General features: G+C 33.7%; 1 protein-coding gene across 3 annotated transcripts in view; it reads right to left on the bottom strand.

Annotated features, from left to right (window-relative positions):
* Nucleotides 1-20279, bottom strand: part of CDH19 (cadherin 19) — a 235399-nt gene that overhangs the window by 79904 nt on the left and 135216 nt on the right. For all 3 annotated transcript variants that reach the window (XM_081801056.1, XM_031024455.2, XM_006727096.3), the window contains 2 exons: nt 6258-6558; nt 2718-3012 (listed from right to left, as the gene is read on the bottom strand). In XM_081801056.1, the coding sequence (XP_081657182.1) occupies nt 2718-3012; nt 6258-6452 (490 nt within the window). In that variant the 5' untranslated portion in view covers nt 6453-6558. The remainder of the gene's footprint in view (nt 1-2717; nt 3013-6257; nt 6559-20279) is intronic.

Below are 20279 nucleotides of genomic sequence, written 5' to 3'. Positions count from 1 at the left end.
GAATAAAAAGTGCTCATTGATTTTAGTATGATTCCATACAAGACCTGAACCCGGACTGGCAATCCCACAAGATGTACTGAATTACACAGATTGACTAGGTTAATATATACATGAATCTTGAATTGCAAAGCAAAGAGATCTGTGCTAGCCAAATACAGAACAAACCAATGTTTTGTGATGTCTGTTGAATCAACCACAGTCTGTGGCTACACTTGATGCCATGATGCAAAGACTGTATTGCACATACTGCAATCCCCTTGTGGGTCAACTCTCCAACTCTACATAAAAGAGTACCTCCTCTTCTCTATCTAAAAATCCACCCCTTTGCTCTCAGTTATTGCCTTTGTCTCATACCTAATGGAGGTATGAGGTATTAACTGGTTTATTATCAATCAAAGTGTTAACCTACCTGAATCTGTCTCCTCTACTATTGCTCTAGATTCCATGGGTCTTTCCCTTCTCAAGAATAGTTTTCCAGCAGTTACAGCCCCTTTATTTTCTTCAAAAATAGTCTTCTTTTGGATCATTGCCTATAGTATATAACTGTGCTTTTAAATTTCCCATCTTAATAAATGATTAATGATAACAAGTAAAAAATCCTCATTACCTTTATCTTTCTCTACCTAGTACCCCACATCTCTATTTTCTCCCTGTAGCATAACATCTTTTAAAGTTGGCTAAATTCACCATAACCTCCTCTTCTCCATCCATCCATGCAATAGAATAATCTCCAAAATATGGCAGCTGCATAAATTCAACTGAATTCCTCTTACCAAAATCACTAGGAGCCTTCAACTTGCCAAATCAAAAGTCACTACACTTTCTTGATTTTATTCCACCTCACAGCAGCATTCCATACAGTTGGAGAACCTCTTCCTTTGCAACATCTCTGCTCATGTCTTTCTCTTTTTCCTACATCACTGGCCAATCTCAATCATTCTAATTTACCAGTCAACCCCCTTTTGTTTAACAGTCAACTCACCCTGTATGCTTTTCTCTTCTCTAACTACATTCTCTGCCAAGGGTATCTCAAACACTGCCATGCCTACATGCTTGCTATATGACAATAACTCCCATATTAATAATTAATATATACAATCTTCATCATACTATATGGGAATATTTTCTTAGAACATGACATGACTGGATTCTCTGTAATCAACTTCAAATATCATCTCCTAAAATGTCCCTTCCTCCAGTCAGTTAATCATCATCATACCTCACCCATAATTAATACATTCATACATAGAATATCAAATATCACCTTATTTAAAATAGTTACTGTTTGTGTGTTATAACTAAAATATAAGTTTCATACTAGCAATTACCTCCAAAATGACATTTCAAAAATTCTTCTAGTAAGTGTTAGGTCCATAATGTATGCTATTTAAGAAAGAGAAGGAGGAGTGGGAGGAGGAAGTGAATGAGGAGGAGAAGTATGGAGTGGGAAGAAGAAAGTTTCATTGCCTACCTACCAAATAGAAAAATATCAACGTGTCATTTACATCTAATGATAATTGGTCCTGATACATATTTACAGCTAAATTTGTTTATGCTGTAAAGACCTATGTTCTGAACACGTGTAGAAAGAAGTTTTTAAATTGTTTCCTGGAATGTTAAAAAACAAGAATCAGGAAAAAATACAATAGAATATACAATTTTAGATTTGGTGGCTAATAAATCAAATGTTTAGGTAAAGCAATTTTAAAGTATGTTAGCATAATTTAAAATGACCATTATGGAATAGAATTTATCACACTTAAGTAAATTTTATGAACTTAATTTTACTACATATTGTGCTATCAAAACTTTCTGACTCAATGAGTGAACAAATTTTGCATAGACACACCATAATTTCCTCTCCATTAGAAAGACATTTCTGATTTTCAATGCATTCAGTTCTTATATCTTATGGAAAGCACTTGCTTCTAGATGCATTACATTTAAAATATTTATAAAAATAGCATTGGAATGGAAAGGAACTTTGAAAATAAATACAGTTGCACAGAGCTTTTCAACCACTTTGTTTTGTTTTTAGTCTTTATGGTCTATGATTTTGATGCATAGAGTAATTGTGTCTTATAAATTGGCTTCTACTACTTAAACATGCATATTTTTCAGGATGACCTTATGTGCTTTTTTAAGATACAAAATTATATCTTGTCCTGGAAAATGCATTTTTATAATGGGGAAACTACTAAGTGAATAAGCTGAAGAATTTTATAAATCACTAAAACATAAATTTTTTTAAAGATTTATTTATTTATTTATCAGAAAGAGAGAGAGAGAGAAGGAGAGAGGGAGAGAGCACGAGCAGGGGGAGTGGCAGGCAGAGGGAGAGAGAGAAGCAGGCTCCGGTGCTGAGTAGGGAGCCCAGTGAGGGAATCAATCCCAGGACCCTGGGATCATGACCTGAGCTGAAGGCAGATGCTTAACTGACTGAGCCACCCAGGCATCCCTAAAGCATACATGTTTAACCCCTGTTTCTTGCCTTGAATACCGAGGTATTTTAACAAGACAAATAATGTATTTATATATGGTACCATTGTTTACAAAATTTAAATGATAGTCTAATTTTTTAAATATTTTAGTTAACATGTTTGTAGAAGGAAGTACAAGTGTTGAACTTTAAATAATTCACTTCCAAAACATATGCTCAAAATTTTAAATCTGTTGTCATTGTTAATATATCTTTGATGTAAATTAATATGCAATACCTTCTGGAGACATCTCTGGTACAATGGCCTCATAAGGTTCATCTAGGAATTTTGGTTCATTGTCATTGATATCCGAAACTCTGATGACAAACTCAGACTCAGGTTCCACAGCCCTTCCAGTAGTGCTGTCTATTACCTGGGCTCTTAGAGTGTAGAGGGATCGTTCCTCTCTATCAAGCTTCTGGACGGCATATATGTCACCTGTTCTCTCATCAATGACAAAAATACTTCCAGCTCCAGCTCCCAAAAGCTTGTACTGGAAAGAGTTGTTTCCATTGTCTAAATCAGATCTTAGCTGAAAGTGCAAAGAGGGATAATTTAGTTTCCAGACATGTTTAAATGGACAAATCAATTTTAACAATTTTATTTTCATGTCTGTTAATTTTTCCCCAAGTTAATAACTCCATGTAATTCCCATAGTATATTAAATCAGGTGAAATATTAATCTTAAGATTAAATTCTATCATCAGGCAGAGGAGTCTGAAATTTCAATGTAAATCACTATATAAATTTTATTACTCTAAATGGATTATTCTAATTAGAAACTATAATAATTGAAAAACAAAGTACCTTTCATAAATTATGCACAACAAAGTTGGTTCATGTTTACTCTGTGATTACATTCTTGGTCACTAAAACCATAATCTCAAATATTTGTATTAGATTGTGATCTAGAGACAGATGGGAAGATAATATTCTAGATAAATCTAAACAGTGATGTTCTATCTCTAGGCTAAAAACACATAGGAAACATGAAAATATTACCAGGAAAATAAGGGAGCATGTTGAGAAGATAATGAGAGCCTCAGCCATCCTTGCTGGCATTTGTAACATGCCATAAAATCTACAAGTTGCTTTGTATATGATTTCCCAATTAATCCTCATAACATCGTGAAATATATATTATTGATATAATCATTTATACCGAGAAAGAGAGACTGAAAATTTTTAAAACTTTCACAAGAGTCATGATTTTTGTATAGGTTTGTATAGATTTAGACAACAGGTCTGTCTGACCCCAGAGACCCTACTGCTCTGAGTTTTGCCAAATTAGATCTAACTCTTTCTAACATATTCAACTCAATTCTCAAATACATCTTTTCTTCTTGTGCCCTCATTATTTTTATTTTTCAAAAGCAAATTTGTTCATTCATAGTGTTAATAGAATTGTGAATTTTATATATAAAAACAAGGGTTATTATGATATAGGTAACATTGGTTGGTTGGTTTTTCATATCTAAATTATTTTTACATATAAAGAAGAAGTATGCCATAATCCCCTAATTATTGTGAATCCATAGTTTTCTTGAGTCATCATTTATGAATATGTCCTCCTTCAAAGTAAGAGCTTCTCCGAAAATTTACAAAGCTAACCAAAGAAATACATCTTAAACAAATTCATAACTGTTCTGATAGTTCAAGGTAAAATGACTAATTAATACATTTCTCTGTGATTGGGTAGAATATCTGAAGATATCTAAAGCAATTAATTTTAATAATTTTAATAATGTGTTGAATAACACTGCTATTCATTGAAAGAAACAGATTGGGGATAATAATAAAGAGATAATAAAAGTGTTATAGCTCTTTTAATTTGATAGCTCTTCATTACTCATAAGATAAAAAGGAAGTTTCCATGACTTACTAATAAGAAATTTAGGGAAACAAATGTCCTTTCCAATAAGTATATCAAATGAAAGTAAGGTATGGCTATGTTTTTCAAATATCATTTTGATACAGTTTGAAAATATGATTCAATATCAGAATGATGATAAATCAAATTTAGTAATGAATAAATGTATTCCAAGTATATATACACAGTATAATTTTCATGAATCAGTGAGCTTGATCTTTTTAAGGACTCAGATTTAAGTAAAAAAAAAATATATATATATATATATATTTACTTATTTTTTTAAACATCAGCCTCTTAATGTCACAAAATGTATAAGTTAAAAACATTTTAATTTTATGAAATCTGTATTATTATATTTTCTGTATTTCTATTCAAAAATATTTTTTCAATTAGTCAGTTACTATTGATTCAGCAAATCAATATGCCTTTAATTTTTTACTTAATTGTGTTTTCCAAATTTAATCTCTGTTAATAAACAGTTCAAAAAGAAAGTGATCTAGACACATCAACTACATTTTAGTTTTACCAGCTCTTTAACTACAACACCTGAATATTCATTCTTACTCTCTCTTAAACCAGTTACCTGTATGTTATTTAAGACTAATGACATTGTTTCGGGGGAAAACATCTGTTAGATTATTTTCATAAGTATTTTTACAGAATGAAAAAAATAGGGAAAACCAATCACGATGTGAAAGGAGGCAACAGGAGATGTGCCCGGAGCACAAAAACAAAAACCAGAAAATGTGACAGTCAGCCAGGGAGGTAGTCTCTGCTCTGATTGTACTGATGCACTTCCCTGTAGAGCCTTATTCACTAAAAGTCACCAGCCTCTGTTAGTCTGTGACCCCGCTCATTGATGGGAGAGCTTATAGGGCTCTGCAGAGTTCACTGTAAATGTGGCTACAGAGACTCAGTCAACTAGCAGACACTTAACTATGGATCTCATTTGTGTCATCCTGCCTCTGATTTACCTGCAGTCATCTTAGAGAATAAAAAGATGTGAAATGTGATTCAAAGCAGGCACACATACATACACAAATGTTTGAAATCTGTTTGCCTAAGATCCTAATCTGAACCTTTGGTTGAATATACACATATACATTTGCTGGATGGGATAGATGAACTCCTTTAGAATCTGGACATCACGCTAACACTGCAGCTCTCCTGAAAGAGCTAGGAAAAGGGAGTTAATGAATTTTGAGTGCTTCACCCTTTGGCCCAATTAAATTTTAGTGCTAGTTAATTGGTGGTTAAACTTATTTCAGTTCATTAGTCTAGAGAAAGATCCTTACAGAAAAGGACACGGTATTGTAATTACCTCTGTTTAAAGAAAATTGAATAGTAATAAAAACCAAAAACATAAGTAAGGAATGTTCTATCTCATGAAGGAAATTTAATATATATATATATATATTCTTATAAGAAAGTAAAAATAATTATTCTTTATCCTTCATAATCAAACCCTTGAAGCTACTTAGCTGTAAAAGGTTTGGTATTAATCTGCTTCATGAAAAATTAATGGTGGGTAAATCAACACCTACTGAGCATAATAGAAAATCAGGCTAAATACTGTTGGTAAACATTATTATTCTCAGTGTGGTTGCTTTGATCCATTACCAAAAATAACACCATCAAATTTCCAGATGTTGATAAATGAGGGCAGTATTTTCATATGGGAGAAAAAAGTGAAATTTGAAATTCAAAGCTTTTCTTCTTCCTCAAGTTTTGCAAATATTTTAGGTGCTTGAAAATCTGAAACAATTAATTAGGCTGATGTCTGAAGCTTTCTAAGGGTTCCACTGAGAAAATGTAGAATTCATCAAATGCCTTAAAACTTCCTCAACCCAACCATTTAGATTTACATAATGTTATTTCCTGTAACACTTTCATAAAATCAGTACCTGGCCAATGTGATAATTAGTCTTATTCATTTCCTCTGGTACAAAAAACTGGTTCCACATCCAACCACGCTTCACTCTGAAATGAGAACCCACTGGGTGCTTAACCTCGTCTGTTGTAGAGATTTCTGTTGCTGTAAAGCAAGGCCATATGAGAGGAATTCCCAACAGGAAAGGTAGCAATAAGCAACAATTCATTCTGCTCTTTTGATTCCAACTGGTATTCTTCAGAGGAAAGAGTAGTTGCAAACAAAACTGTATGTTCCTTTATAATCTTTTTAAGTCTTAGATATCTTTCATATTCCTAAAGAACAAGAAACAAAACAAAATTTTACATTTAAAAATAACATTTTCTCACATAATTGCTAACATCAGGGTACAACTTTTGCATTCATAAAAATGGAACAATACACATTTAATTTATCTTCCAATTAAATTAGTTATATTTTGTAGCTCAGCAATAATTTGAATGGTATAATTAGAAACTTCCGCTCAAGCACTGTCCATTTTAATCTGTAGCCATAAATCTGCCTGAAGGTTGAAAAGTTGGTCTGGCAATCTCCTTGATTGATAGCTGACACTGAGATAGATTTTTTCTTTAATTTAACCTGCTTACATCTTCCATTCTATCTTGGTAAAACTCAACAGTCAAGCCAGGGGAAAAAAATGTGATCTTTCTCCTTTTTCTAAATAGCAATAAGTTTCCTAATCCAATTTCCCAAGTTATAGTATCTTATCTTGTATTAAATAGACAAAATGACAATTCAGTTTGAAACCTGGGGGATTTAATTATCAGTTATATTGATGTTATAAAACACTCTGTGAACAGAAAGCCCATGCAAGATATTTACCATTTTATATTATGAAAGATATGAAAATAAATGTTTTTCATCTTAACAAAGAGATGATCCTATTTTTAGAAAATAAATAACAAAAAATATAGTGCCTGGGTAAAAATGGCTGTTTATAATATATAAGATGGAGATAAAAGATATCTTCTATTACTGAAATAGAAAAAGAGAAACTTCAACTACTGAATTTTACATGTAAAACTTTCCATTTAACTGATACTGATCATACCAACTCTCTTTGAAATGACTAGTAATTCTCACCCTTATAGAAAATTGAATAGCTCTGCATTTACCACACTGACACAGCACTCCATATAACCAAATTGAATTTGTTTATTTGGGACTCATGAAGAAAAATAATTTTGTCAGGTCTACAATGTAGCTGAATACTACATAATCAACCAAAAAGCCAGAGTCCCTGTTTCTGTTAGGAGCTTTCTATATGATCTCACTTTCAATCTCCACAAATTTTTGAACAACCGCCAAGAGATATTTTAGGTCTTTGACTCTTGTTAGAAAGAGTCGTTAAAAACACCTAATTAAGAAAGCATATTGTTATAAATGGGGACACTGTGGTGCCTCTGAGTTCCTTCAAGCAGATGTTTTCTTTGTTATATATTTACTTAATGAAGGCCATGAAGAACTTCAACTGAGGTGAGAATTAAAGATGAATTTCATTCTTATGTTGAATATTTGAAACTTAAATATGGAAAACTATCACTAACAGTGGTGTGAAGTGTAATTATAATGTTGGGTAAATGTATTTGTGTCAATTTTAGATTATATTTTCATTCATCTAGGAAAAAGAGTGAGGGATTTTAGGGAAGATGCTGTTTTAGATTAAAAGATACTTAAAACACAAAAGAACAAGTGTAAAATAAGGACGTTGTCTAGAACTTAATTTGTACAAACCTATTTTTATATTTACATTTTTTATGGATTTGTGAAAATCCAATATGATAATTCAATATCTTGAGATGATAAAAAACACTGTGGATTTTGTTAGTTATAGAAGTTTCTTTGTGGTTATATAAAACCATTTTTTTGATCATGTATACTGAAACATGTTGATGTTGGAAATAAGATGATGTCTAGAATTTTTTTAAAAACATTTCAGAAACAGTAGGAGCTCAGGTAAAACCATTAAGGCAAAGCCTTGGTAATTAATTCTTGAAATTAGGTCATGAGCATTTGCATAGCTATTATTTTATTCTTCATTTGTGTTTAAAACTTATAAATTAAAACAACAAAAATACAATTTACTCTGTATTTTTAAAATCAATATGGTGGACAAAAATCATTAAATAGTTTAATATCAGCTATTCATGAGAACTCACAAAAAAACAAACAAAACCCTTATACAATGCTGATGAAATTGAAAATTTGGACAATTATTTTGAGGAATAGTTTGGCCAAATCTACTATATTTAAAAATTAGTTGAATCTATAAACTAACAGCTATTCTTTTTTACTGGTTTATATCTAGAGAAACTTTCAAATTTGTCCACTGTGAGGCAAATATAAATTGGGTTAATTTGAAAAATATGTATAGAAAAATAAAGTTCAGATCAGGGAACTATATGATACCAATTATAAAGTGTTTCAAAATTATAAGATGATGCCATATGAGACTGTTGTCATAATAAATTCTGTAAAGTAAGTCTAGGAAAAGAAAAATGATACACAAAATTTATTATGGTAATTACCATGTTAGTAGGAGGAGAAATTGGTTTAAAGATTGAGGTTTAGAAATATGTCTCATTTTTCTCCCTCTAAACAATCTCAAGTAAATATGTCAAATAATAACACTCATTAAATCTGGGTGATTTTTCTACCATATGTTAGATTTTTTTTTTCAGATATAGTACATGATTGAAATATTTTACAATTAAATTTAAAACTAAAAGTTAAACTATCGTTATTTTACAATCCTAAATCATAACAAAACAGATAGGAGTACCCTTTTATTTGAACCTCTTAATATAAAAATACAAGAATGAAATGGTAGCAATAGGTATGTCTGAATTATGAAATATTAATGGCTTTGTTTATACTCTTCTAGATGCCAAATTGTCTATAATGATCATACGTTTAGGGGAAGGGAAAATGTTTCAAGTAATGGTCCACTTCTGATTGAAGAGTGTTGACAAGCTGTGTGCAGTGCCAGGCTGAGAAATATTCAGGCACCGTCTGGGCTAATAAGGAAAAATGCTATCAATTAGTATGTCTGAAATGGGCCCTAGAGAAACAAGCAGTGGTATTTCCACCCTACATCTCCAATCCTGCTGATATTTTCCAGTCAGGTGAATGTATGGATGAAAACCTGCATAAGATTTCAATATGGAAAAAAATGCTAATACTGTGTCTCATGTTAATTTGCTTAGATTTAATCTCATTGCCAGTAACTAGGCATATTTATAAATATTAAATAAAATGTAGAGTGAACTATATTTCATTACCTATCTTGAAAATATATATTTCAAAATATATAATGTATACAAATTAAGTGACATTGCTGTTAACACAAAATTACAAAATAATATTAATATTTGAATAACAGTATTATAAAATATAAAATATTGTGTTCAAATAGGATCATATAATTTTAGTATTAAAAATTGTATTTTCTCTAAAGCATTACATTTACATATGAAGGAATTTCTATTAAGACATTTTAAGTGACCTGTCCAGTAGCAAATAGTTATTTACCAGTGGAAGTAAGATTGGAAATCTAATCTTTTTTTTTTTTTAAAGATTTTATTTATTTATTTGACAGAGAGAGACACAGCGAGAGAAGGAACACAAGCAGGGGGAGTGGGAGAGGGAAGCAGGCCTCCCGCGGAGCAGGGAGCCTGATGCGGGGCTCAATCCCAGGACCCTGGGATCATGACCTGAGCCGAAGGCAGACGCTTAATGACTGAGCCACCCAGGCGCCCCGGAAATCTAATCTTAAGGGCATGGAGTATTCACTGTGCTTTACTGAAGAAAGAAAACATGTAGATGTCTAAAAAAGTGCATGGCATCTGTCACTGATAGTTCACCTTATTTAAATTAACTAAATATATGGAAATTGCATTTGAACGTCTGGACCAGTCTTGAAACTAGACATAATAAAATGTTTTCTATTATCTCCTTTTAGAACACCTCTTTCTCCCTGTTCTAAAGATTCTTGAGGTCAAAAACAGGGAAGAATAAGTCAGAATGATGGATTTGGTGTCTGTGGGGAGGAAAAGTTGAAGCTAGGAAAATGTGGATGGGATAAATATAGAAACTCAATCCTATTTGTGATCTTTTTAAAAATCAAGTGAAACTTGGCAGCTTCATAGAGTGACACCATACATAAAGGCTTCTAAATGGCTTTCTCAGAACCACTAATAGGAAATATAGAAAGAAATGTGTGTGGATATAGCTTGCATACATAAGCGAGAAGAAACGATATTTCTGGACCAAAATTTGTGATAAACCATGTGCCAACTCTTTCTCTAGACGTAGAATGTAAAACATATTTCTTTGTCCCATTTATAAACTCTCGTTAAACATATATTTTACATATTTACTGGCAGAATTAAAAGTCTTGTGCTTCAGCTAAAGCAGTATAAAGTTAGAGGGCTGTACAAGAGCTTCTCAAGCCCACTTTGGCAGGAACTTCCCTGTTCACTACTTGTGTGATGTCCTAAGATGGGGACAAGTGCCATTTCATCCCTGGGCTGGCTATCGTGGACTCTGTTCTCAGTGGTGCAGAGGACTGTGGATTAATGAGCACTGTATTCAGTGCTAAGCATTGACAATATTGAGCCTGAGTGTGAAAATATTCCCCAACAAGAAGAGACAGATTCCAGTTGATGAAATACTCACTGGCAAAATATCACTTTAAAAAAATGTGGTATTCCACTTTTTTCCACCTTCCACAAGTTACCAGAACGTGATTTCTCATTATTTCTAAACTAAATCACTAGAAGCATCTGTACTGAAGATTCACCTAAAACGCTTTTTGGACTGTATCCTTCATTACATGTTGCCAATGCAATTAATCTGTATAGGACTTCATTATATCTTTGCCATGTTAGTAATGATTTTAATTTGGACATTGCATGTCAACACAGTATTTCTTACACTTATTTTTCTTGTGTGATTGCAGTCAAACCTGTAAAATATTTTCTTTAGCAAATTTTCTTTTTCTTAATGTTCTTGTGAAAATACATAACATAGAAAAATAAAGCAAAAAGACCCCACAAAAAATAAAAAAAAGAAAAAGAAAGCAATACTTTATTTCTAATATCTAAAGAAGTATCCTAATATCACTTCATTATTCCTGGAGGTAAACCCACATATATTTCTCCATGCTTTTAGTTTTACTGCATAATTTAAAAACACCGGGAATTCCCTGAATACTTTAAATCTATTCATTTGGAGAGATACCAAAAATTGTTCTCATAGTCAACAAAGAAACAAGTGAATAAAAATAAATTTCAAAATTCATATTAACATAATGTTATTTGGCCATTAAGTGTGGTGCTCTAAAGTCATTTAATGATATAGAAATATGGCTGTAACACTTTGTTAGGTGAAAGAAATACATACAAAGAAAATGATTCCATTAATTTAGGAAAAAAATATGTTGACAAGTGCAGAAAAGAAGGCCTGAAAGACTATGCCCTCCAATGCAGATAGAAATTGTGTCTGCATCAAATTATAAATGAATTAAAATTTTCCTCATGTGTGTTACATGTGTTAATATTTAATACATGTCTACACATGACTATATAATAAATTATTAAAATATTTTACGATAGAAAAGTTTATTTAGTACTATAGTGAAGATCAAGAGATCACTCCTGACTGCCTCTGGCATTGTTCTCCCAAATTTGTTGAGAATTTGTTCCCAAATTTGTCTCACAAATTTGTTTCACAGGCAGCTTGGTGGAGTGTGGGGTCAAGGAAGAACTGAATGACTGTACCAGCCTTGCCAGCCACTGCTATATTACTTGACAAAGGTTTAACCTCTGGGTACCTACTCATCTCATTTGGAAAATGAGTTTAACACTAGTGCCTATCCCATGGAGTTAATTAAATGAGTTAATATGCCTAGATATTGTCTGAGAAACATTGTGTTGTTTAAGTGTTTTTAACTACACAAAAATAGCTACCTATAAGTGCATGGGAAAAATCTAATGATTTATTTCTAAACTTTGAAATAGTCAGCTACTGTTATTTCTTCAAACAACACACACATATTAAAAAGACTTTATGAATGACTACTGCAAAAAAAGTAGGATATATGGCCCCTAATGCATGTGTTCTACGTGTATTTTCAAATGATTTGAATGTCATCTTTTTTTTCTAAGCATGGCTATGTGACTATGACAAATAAATATTGTCATGCTTGAAATAATATGTGATATTGCATGGACACATATAGGCTGAAAATGATCCCAGTGTGACTCAGAACGATTATGGTTTCAAAGAAGACTAATTATGACTGAAGGGATGAAAAATATAATAATCTATGTACTTATACAGTTTGTAACTGAATCTAATTATGAATTGTCTTTTCTATGACCTCTTCTTGGTTACATAAAGATAACTATTCCATCTGTGAAAACTTATAAAAATATAATGTATTCTGGAAGACTTGTGGAAAGCTAAAACTAAGCTCAACTAAGTCAGCTTCTCATAGAGAAAAACAGATGGCAATTATTATAATGTCTCCATCTTTAGAAAACTGTGAGTGGCTTGGTCAAAATGATATATCAAAAGACTAATAATTTGCAATGGTCAGGAAGTTCTAAAGCTTAGGGGAAAAAAGAAAACTCTCAAAATCATGGTTTCTAAAATGTTACTTAAAAATAAGATAAAACATTTCTCTTCGTCAATTTATTTTCTTAAGCTTTTGTTTAAATTCTAGTTAGTTAACATATAGTGTAGTATTGGTTTCAGAAGTAGAATTTGGAGATTCATCATTCATCACTTAACAATAACACCCAGTGTTCATCACAAGTGCCCTCCTTAATACCCACCCCCCATCTAGTCCGTGCCCCACCCACCGCCCCTCCAGCAACCCTCAGTTTGTTCTCCATTTAAATAAGCATGTCTAACTTTTGATATCAAGATCCAAATGTGTGAAGCAAGCAAATTTTATAAAAATTCAGTGTGAAACAGAGTAAAATGCAGTTCTTGGGGCTGTGATTGGTTAAACTATTACAGGGGAAGTATTTAGAGATTCTTTTCTCTCTTAATTCAAGGAGTTATATATTTATCGAAAGACAAAAATGGAGGCTTTGAAATGTGTATTAACACTCCTCCTTTATCAAGTCCCTTTATAATGACTGTTAGAGCAGCAGCATGGGTGGTTGGTGACAGGTTATAGACTACACCTCTAAGTCTAATTTTTTAATATTACAGACACTGCCTCAATATTCATTCCAAAAAAAAGGTACTGTATATTTGTGTAAACCTATTTAAAACCTTGTCTACTTAAACACAAAAGCAAGTATATTAATGCTGGGAAATGTTAGGTTGTTGAATTGTTTCAGCTGAAATATCTTGGGATATCTCTATTGTCGGTTATATTAATTCCCAACTTCATGTCTGCCTTTATATTTAATTTTATAGATATATATATTTTTTTACTTCAATCAGTTTTATTTTAACCTTAATATTATTTTAGCCTTTAATTAAGTATTTTGAATCTTATAATCAGTGCTTAAAAACATCTGCAATTCCAGACATTGAAATTTTGCTTCTCTGGATCTACTGCCTTGGGCCCATGACTGTCACTCACTTCAAGGTGCCTATGTATCCCAGCACTCAGACTAATGTGAGGTAGTACAAGTAAGAGGATCAATAAATAACACAGAAAAAGCACTAACAAAACATAATGGCCAACAGGATTTCAAGAGAGATTGTGTACGGCATGTCAAAGGTAGGTTTAGAAATACTGAGGTAGCTACCTGCAAAACTTATAGGCAAAGGTTCTAAGTGAGCACTCGGTGATTCCACACAAAGAATTGTCATTGTTATCATGATATCTTCCCTTTCACCCCATTGCTCTAAGAAAAGCTTGCCTTTAATTCTTCAGGATTTCATAATCCATCCCTAACCTCTGGATGATTAGTAAACTGAAATGGCAGGGAGGAGACATCAGAGAGTAATAAAAATAACTAACATCTTTTAATCCCTGTGGGAGACATACTATTGTTTATCAATATCATTCCTACAATTTTGCAGGGTTATGTGATTAGTTTCTTAACCATTCATAAGTAATTGATGGCTTTCACTTCAGAAATGGAGCAGTGAAAGGCCTTGTCTTTATCCCTCCCTTCTTTTGGCAATCAGATATTCTAGCTATGAGACAGTAGAAGCTCAATCAAGCTTAAAGCACTGGCAATTGTATGGAACTCAATATTGTACCCTCGTGACTTTCATTAAATATTTGTGGTATGAGGTTACTGACAAGTGGGTAGTTACTTGGCTACATAGCCTAGCACCCTAATAAAACTCCCAACTATATTCCTGGAACCATAATATACACTTCATGTTTTCTCTTGTTAATTTTCTTTGTAATTCTGTGAAAAACTAATTATTAACGTCCATTTAAAAAGAGAAGAAGATCAAAGTGAGCCTATATAAACTAATGAAAAAAAGGAGTCACAAAGGCCAGTTATAGATATTAACTGGAATAAAGTCTTGTCACAGTAATAAAAGAGATAAAAATACCTAACCTGAAAGAATACAAGAAGTTGAATAGGGTCAGAGTTGGGGAGAAATATGATGTGCCCAGGGACAAGTTCATTTGCATATAGGTTTCAAAAACATTATTCCAGACAACAGTCCAAGTTAAGCCATTTCCAAGTTAAGATATTAAGGCTAGTTAAATAGGGTAAAAATCTCCATAACCTGTATAATTCAGCTATTCCTTCCTGTGTATATGTCAAGTTTTGGTTTCGCTTGATTAACCCAGTCTTAATTTTTCTAGGATATTTGATCCACAGTTTTAGGTACTGAATTAATTATTCGGCCATTTGCTCACTATTTATTTATTTATTTATTTTTAAAGATTTTATTTATTTATTTTAGAGAGAGAGAGAGAGCATGAGCAGGGGAGAGTGGCAGAGGGAAAGAGAAAGAGAGAGAGAGAAGCCAACTCCCGGTTGAGCGCAGGGCTCACACAGGGCTTCATCTCACAACCCTGAGATCATGACCTGAACTGAAATCAAGAGCCGGACACTTAATTGAACTGGGCCAAGTAGGCAGCCCCCTCATGAATTTTAAAGCAAATACTTAAAATCTTTCATACTGAGTTTAATTTTTCCTTGTGATTTCAAATATTAACCTTTTTTAATGTTGATATTCCAAATATTAAAACATAGATATACCTAAATCTCCAATAGTACTAATAATTATATTTCTTCCTTCTCTTTCCCACTAACCCAGTGGTTAAATCCTAACCTCCTAATAATTACCTGATAGATTCAATTCAACTTATTTAGTTCAGGAAAAATGAATTGAATTATTATGGGTGGACACTTGTATGTCCAGTCCTGTAAATTTCTACTCCCAAGTTCAAATCCAGAGCCTATAACCACACGTTTGAGTTGAGTGCCATAGAGGAAACTTTGAAAAGTCAAGTGCACATGGGATGCAGTGGGCGAAGCCAAGGGCTCTCTTATTTCACAACACCAAATAACAAATCATTCCTACACTATCTTTTTTGGCATTAGGATATTAGATCTATATAAATTGAGTTGAGGAATTACCATGATTTGGATCACTGTATCATGTTTTATGAGAGTAGATTTGGTTTTAATTGATCCTAAGTATATTTTATCTTTATAATTAGTTGAATCTGATTCATTTTTAATTTTTATGACTGGAAGTAATCAAAGTTGCATTATACACCCAAACAAAAATTGTGTCTAAACAAATAGAAAGGGGCACCTGGGTGGCTCAGTCTGTTGGGTGTCTGCCTTTGGCTCAGGTTGTGATCAAGCCCCATGTCCAGCTCCCTGCTCAGTGGGAAGCCTGCTTCTCCCTCTACCCCACTGCTCATGCTCTCTCTTAAATAAATAAATAAAATAAAATAAAATAAACAAGTAGAAAGAACACTTCATTTATTTCAAGGCTCATGCTCTGTGTGTGTGTGTGTGTGAATTCTATACAGGTTGACGACTAAATTATAATTCATGTAGATATACCACTGATCCACCAATTAGAAAATATAATATACATCACAAATTTCCTTTATTATCAGTTTAATCCTAATGAATTCATAGCTTTCAGATAGTATAGAACCAATAAGTAATGACTTTCAATCCTAAAAATATACAACAAATTTAGGAAAGTAAAAACTTCAAAGGATGATGAATAAGGTACACTTTTGGAGATTTCTTTCTCTTTCTTTTTTTAAAAAAGATTTATTTATTTATCTTAGAGAAAGTGTTAGTGGGGGGAGGGGCAAAGGAAGAGGGAGAGGGAGAGAGAATCTCAAGGAGACTCCCCACTAAGCATGGAGCCTGACGTGGAGCTCAATCCCATGACTCTGAGATCATGAGCTCAGCCAAAATCAAGAGTCAGATGCTTCACTGACTGAGCCACCCAGGCATCCCACTTTTGGAGATTTCTTGATCCAGAAAATAAATCATGGCAGTTTGACAAAATCACCAGTTACCATGTAGGTAAAGAGTGAGAATTTCCACAATCATAGCAAAGTGAAGCATTTTCCCCAAAAACATTGTTTGGATAAATATGAAACCCTATCAGTTAATTATTCTCATCACATAAGTGATATCTGATAAATTGAATTTATATATCACCATAGAAACAAGAAAAGGAAAAATATTTTTCTTCTTAGCAACAATGCATTCTACTGTCCCAAGAACTTATTACAAAATTATTTATTTGGTCTTCAATTTCCATTATGCATATATTATTTTGTTTTTCACTTGTTGAAAATCTTTTTAGCTACTGCTTACTACAGTAAATAAAGACACAGTTGCACTCTATTTGACATTTTTTTTTGCTGATATTGTATTAGTAGCTACATACTATCTAGTCAAATATATCATCTAAATGTTCCTTTCTCCAATTATCAATTGCTTTCAGTACATATTCTTTATAACTATAATAGCTATAAATGTATTCTACCATCTAAAGCAATACTTAGTAAGCACCACTGCTAAATGGTGTGGAAAATATAATTTTGTATTGAAAAAGGCATAATATAAACATGACTTTTTAAAGACCTAAATCTTAGTGAATGGAAAAAAATTTAAAGTCATACAGTCTATTGTGTGTGTGTGTATGTGTGTGTGTGTGTGTGTGTGTGTGTGTAGAATCAATGCAAAATTTAAAACATTTATAACATAGTATCACAGAATCACATAGTACTCGATTCATATGAACTGGTTAAAATATTAAAGCATTTCAGCTGCTATGCAAAAACACTTTATTTGACAATTGTAGTAATAATTATTATTTTAAAACATGAGCAAACATAACAAAACTATTATTTTATGCTGGAGGTGGTTATACTTTTCTACTTTAAAATTTTTATTATGCATGAAGAGAATCCCTTGTTCTTTACCTAAGTGTAAAGTAAACAATAACTTGGTTGATTCAGTCCCTCAATTTCTAGGAAATGACTTACTCACCTTATTCAAATTAGAATTAACTGAAAAGGGCACTGCCGGCAAGATGGAGGAGGAGTAGGAGACCTAAATTTCATCTGGTCCCAGGAATTCAGCTAGATAGGGATCAAACGATTCTGAACACCTACAAACTCAACAGGAGAGTGAAGAAAAGAATAGCAACAACTCTCTGAACAGAAAAGCGACCACTTTCTGTAAGGTAGGACGTGCGGAGAAGTGAATCCGAGGCGATATTTGGGAGGATAGAAGGTGGGGGAGGGGGCCTCCATCGGCCACTACTGGCAAATGATAGAGCCGCGGAGCACAAAATCGGAACTTTCAGAAGTCTGCTCCGCTGATGGACATTGCTCCAGTAGCTAAGCGGGGGGGTGGAACCCTCACGGGACAGTGTGGTCTCAGGACCCTCGGAGTCACAGAAAGACTGGGGCTGCCTGAGTGCGGCAGAACTCCCAGGTATTGGAGTGGGGAAGCCGGCTACAGAAATGGAGCCGAGGTGCGGGCTCTCAGCTCAGGGTTGCCATAAACCATGATCCGGGGTACAGTCGGGCTACTGGTCCTCCAGCAGGGACCCAACAAGAGGCAGATCCAGGGACACTCCCCTTCCTCCCCAGGGAGGAGCAGCGTGGGAGCCACCGCAGGGATATGCTGGGTTTGGAAACTCCATACAGGGTCGGGTGCCAGAGATAGAAATGTTCGGTCACAGGCCAGGTGAGCACGGAGTGCAGCTGGAGACCACGAAGACAGGAGTGATTGATTGCTTTTCTCTGGAGCTCACTGAGGAGTGGGGGCCCTGAGTTCTTGGCTCCTCTGGGGCGAGACTGGGAGGCTACCATTTTCACTCTTGTCCTGCAAAGCTGTACGAAAAGCTGGCAGGGAACAAAAGCTCCAGAGAGCAAACCCGAGCAGATTACTTAGCCTGGACCCGGCAAAGGCAGGGCAATTCCACCTCTGGCAAAGACATTTGGGAACCATGGCAACAGGCCCCTCCCCCAGAAGATCAGCAAGAACAGCCAGCCAAGACCAAGTTTACCAATCAATGAGAGTGGCAGACGCCAGCGCTAGGGGAATACTGCACATAGAATCCATGGCTATTTTCCCCCTGATTCTTTAGTCTTTCAAAGTTATTTTTTTATTTTATTTATTTATTTATTTATTTATTTTTTATCAGTTATTTTTTTAATTTTCTTTTTTTCTTTTTCTATTTTTTTTTTAATTTTTCTTTTAACCTTACTCAACAAATATCTTACCAATCCCTTTTTTAAAAATCCTTTTTATTTTTCATTTTTAGAGTCATATTCTATCCCTTCATAGTAGTTAACCTTATTTTTGGTATATATATAAGTTGTTCTCTCTTTAAAATTTTGGGGTACAGTTTCTTCTAACAGACCAAAATATACCCTAAATCTCTAGTATATGGCTTTGTTCTAGTCTCCTGCCTGATCACATTCTCTCCCCCCCTTTTTTTTTAAATCCTTTTCTTTTTTCAACCAACTTCTTATCAATTCCTTTTATAAAATCTTTTATAATTTTCATCATTACAGTCATATTCCATCCCTTCATTGTATTTACCCTTATTTTTGTACATAAGTTTTTCTTTCTTTAAAATTTTGGAGGGTGCCTGGGCGGCTCAGATGATTAGGCATCTACCTTCACCTCAGGTCATGATCCCAGGGTCCTGGGATCGAGCCCCGCATCAGGCTCTCTGCTTGGCAGGGAGCCTGCTTCTCCCTCTCCCTCTACTGTTCCCCCCTGCTTGTGCTCTCTCACTCTCTCTATCAGATAAATAAATACAATCTTTAAAAAATAAATAAATAAATAAAATTTGGGGAGGCACTTTCTCCTAACAGACCAAAATACACCCAAAATCTAGTGTGTGGCACTGATCTATTCACCAGCCTGATCATATTTGATCATATTCTTTTTTTTTTTTTCTTTCTTTCCATTTCTTTTTCCCGGTTTCAGGTGTCTTCTGATTTGTTTAGTGCATATTTTTCTGGGGTTGTTGTTACCCTGTTAGCATTTTGTTCTCTCATTCATCTATTCTCCTCTGGACAAAATGAGAAGATGGAAAAAATCACCTCAAAAAAAAGAACAAGACACAGTATCGAATGCCAGGGACCAATCAATATGGACATTAGTAAGATGTCAGAACTAGAGTTCAGAATGATGATTTTAAAGATTCTAGGTGGGCTTGAAAAAAGCATGGAAGATATTAGAGAAACCCTTTCTGGAGAAATAAAAGATCTAAAATCTAACCAAGTCAAAATCAAAAAGGCTATTAATGAGGTGCACTAAAAAATGGAGGCTCTAACTGCTAGGATAAATGAGGCAGAAGAGAGATTTAGTGATATGGAAGACCAAATGATGGAAAATAAAGAAGCTGAGAAAAAGAGAGATGAGCAACTACTGGATCACAAGGGCAGAATTCGAGAGATAAGTGATACCATAAGACAAAACAATATTAGAATAATTGGGATCCCAGAAGAAGAAGAAAGAGAGAAAGGGGCAGAAGGTATATTGGAGCAAAT

The sequence above is a fragment of the Leptonychotes weddellii genome, chromosome 13, assembly GCF_054177405.1.
Source record: "Leptonychotes weddellii isolate Sample4059 chromosome 13, ASM5417740v2, whole genome shotgun sequence".
Lineage (NCBI taxonomy): Eukaryota > Metazoa > Chordata > Mammalia > Carnivora > Phocidae > Leptonychotes > Leptonychotes weddellii.
This window is presented reverse-complemented; position numbering and strand designations above follow the sequence as displayed.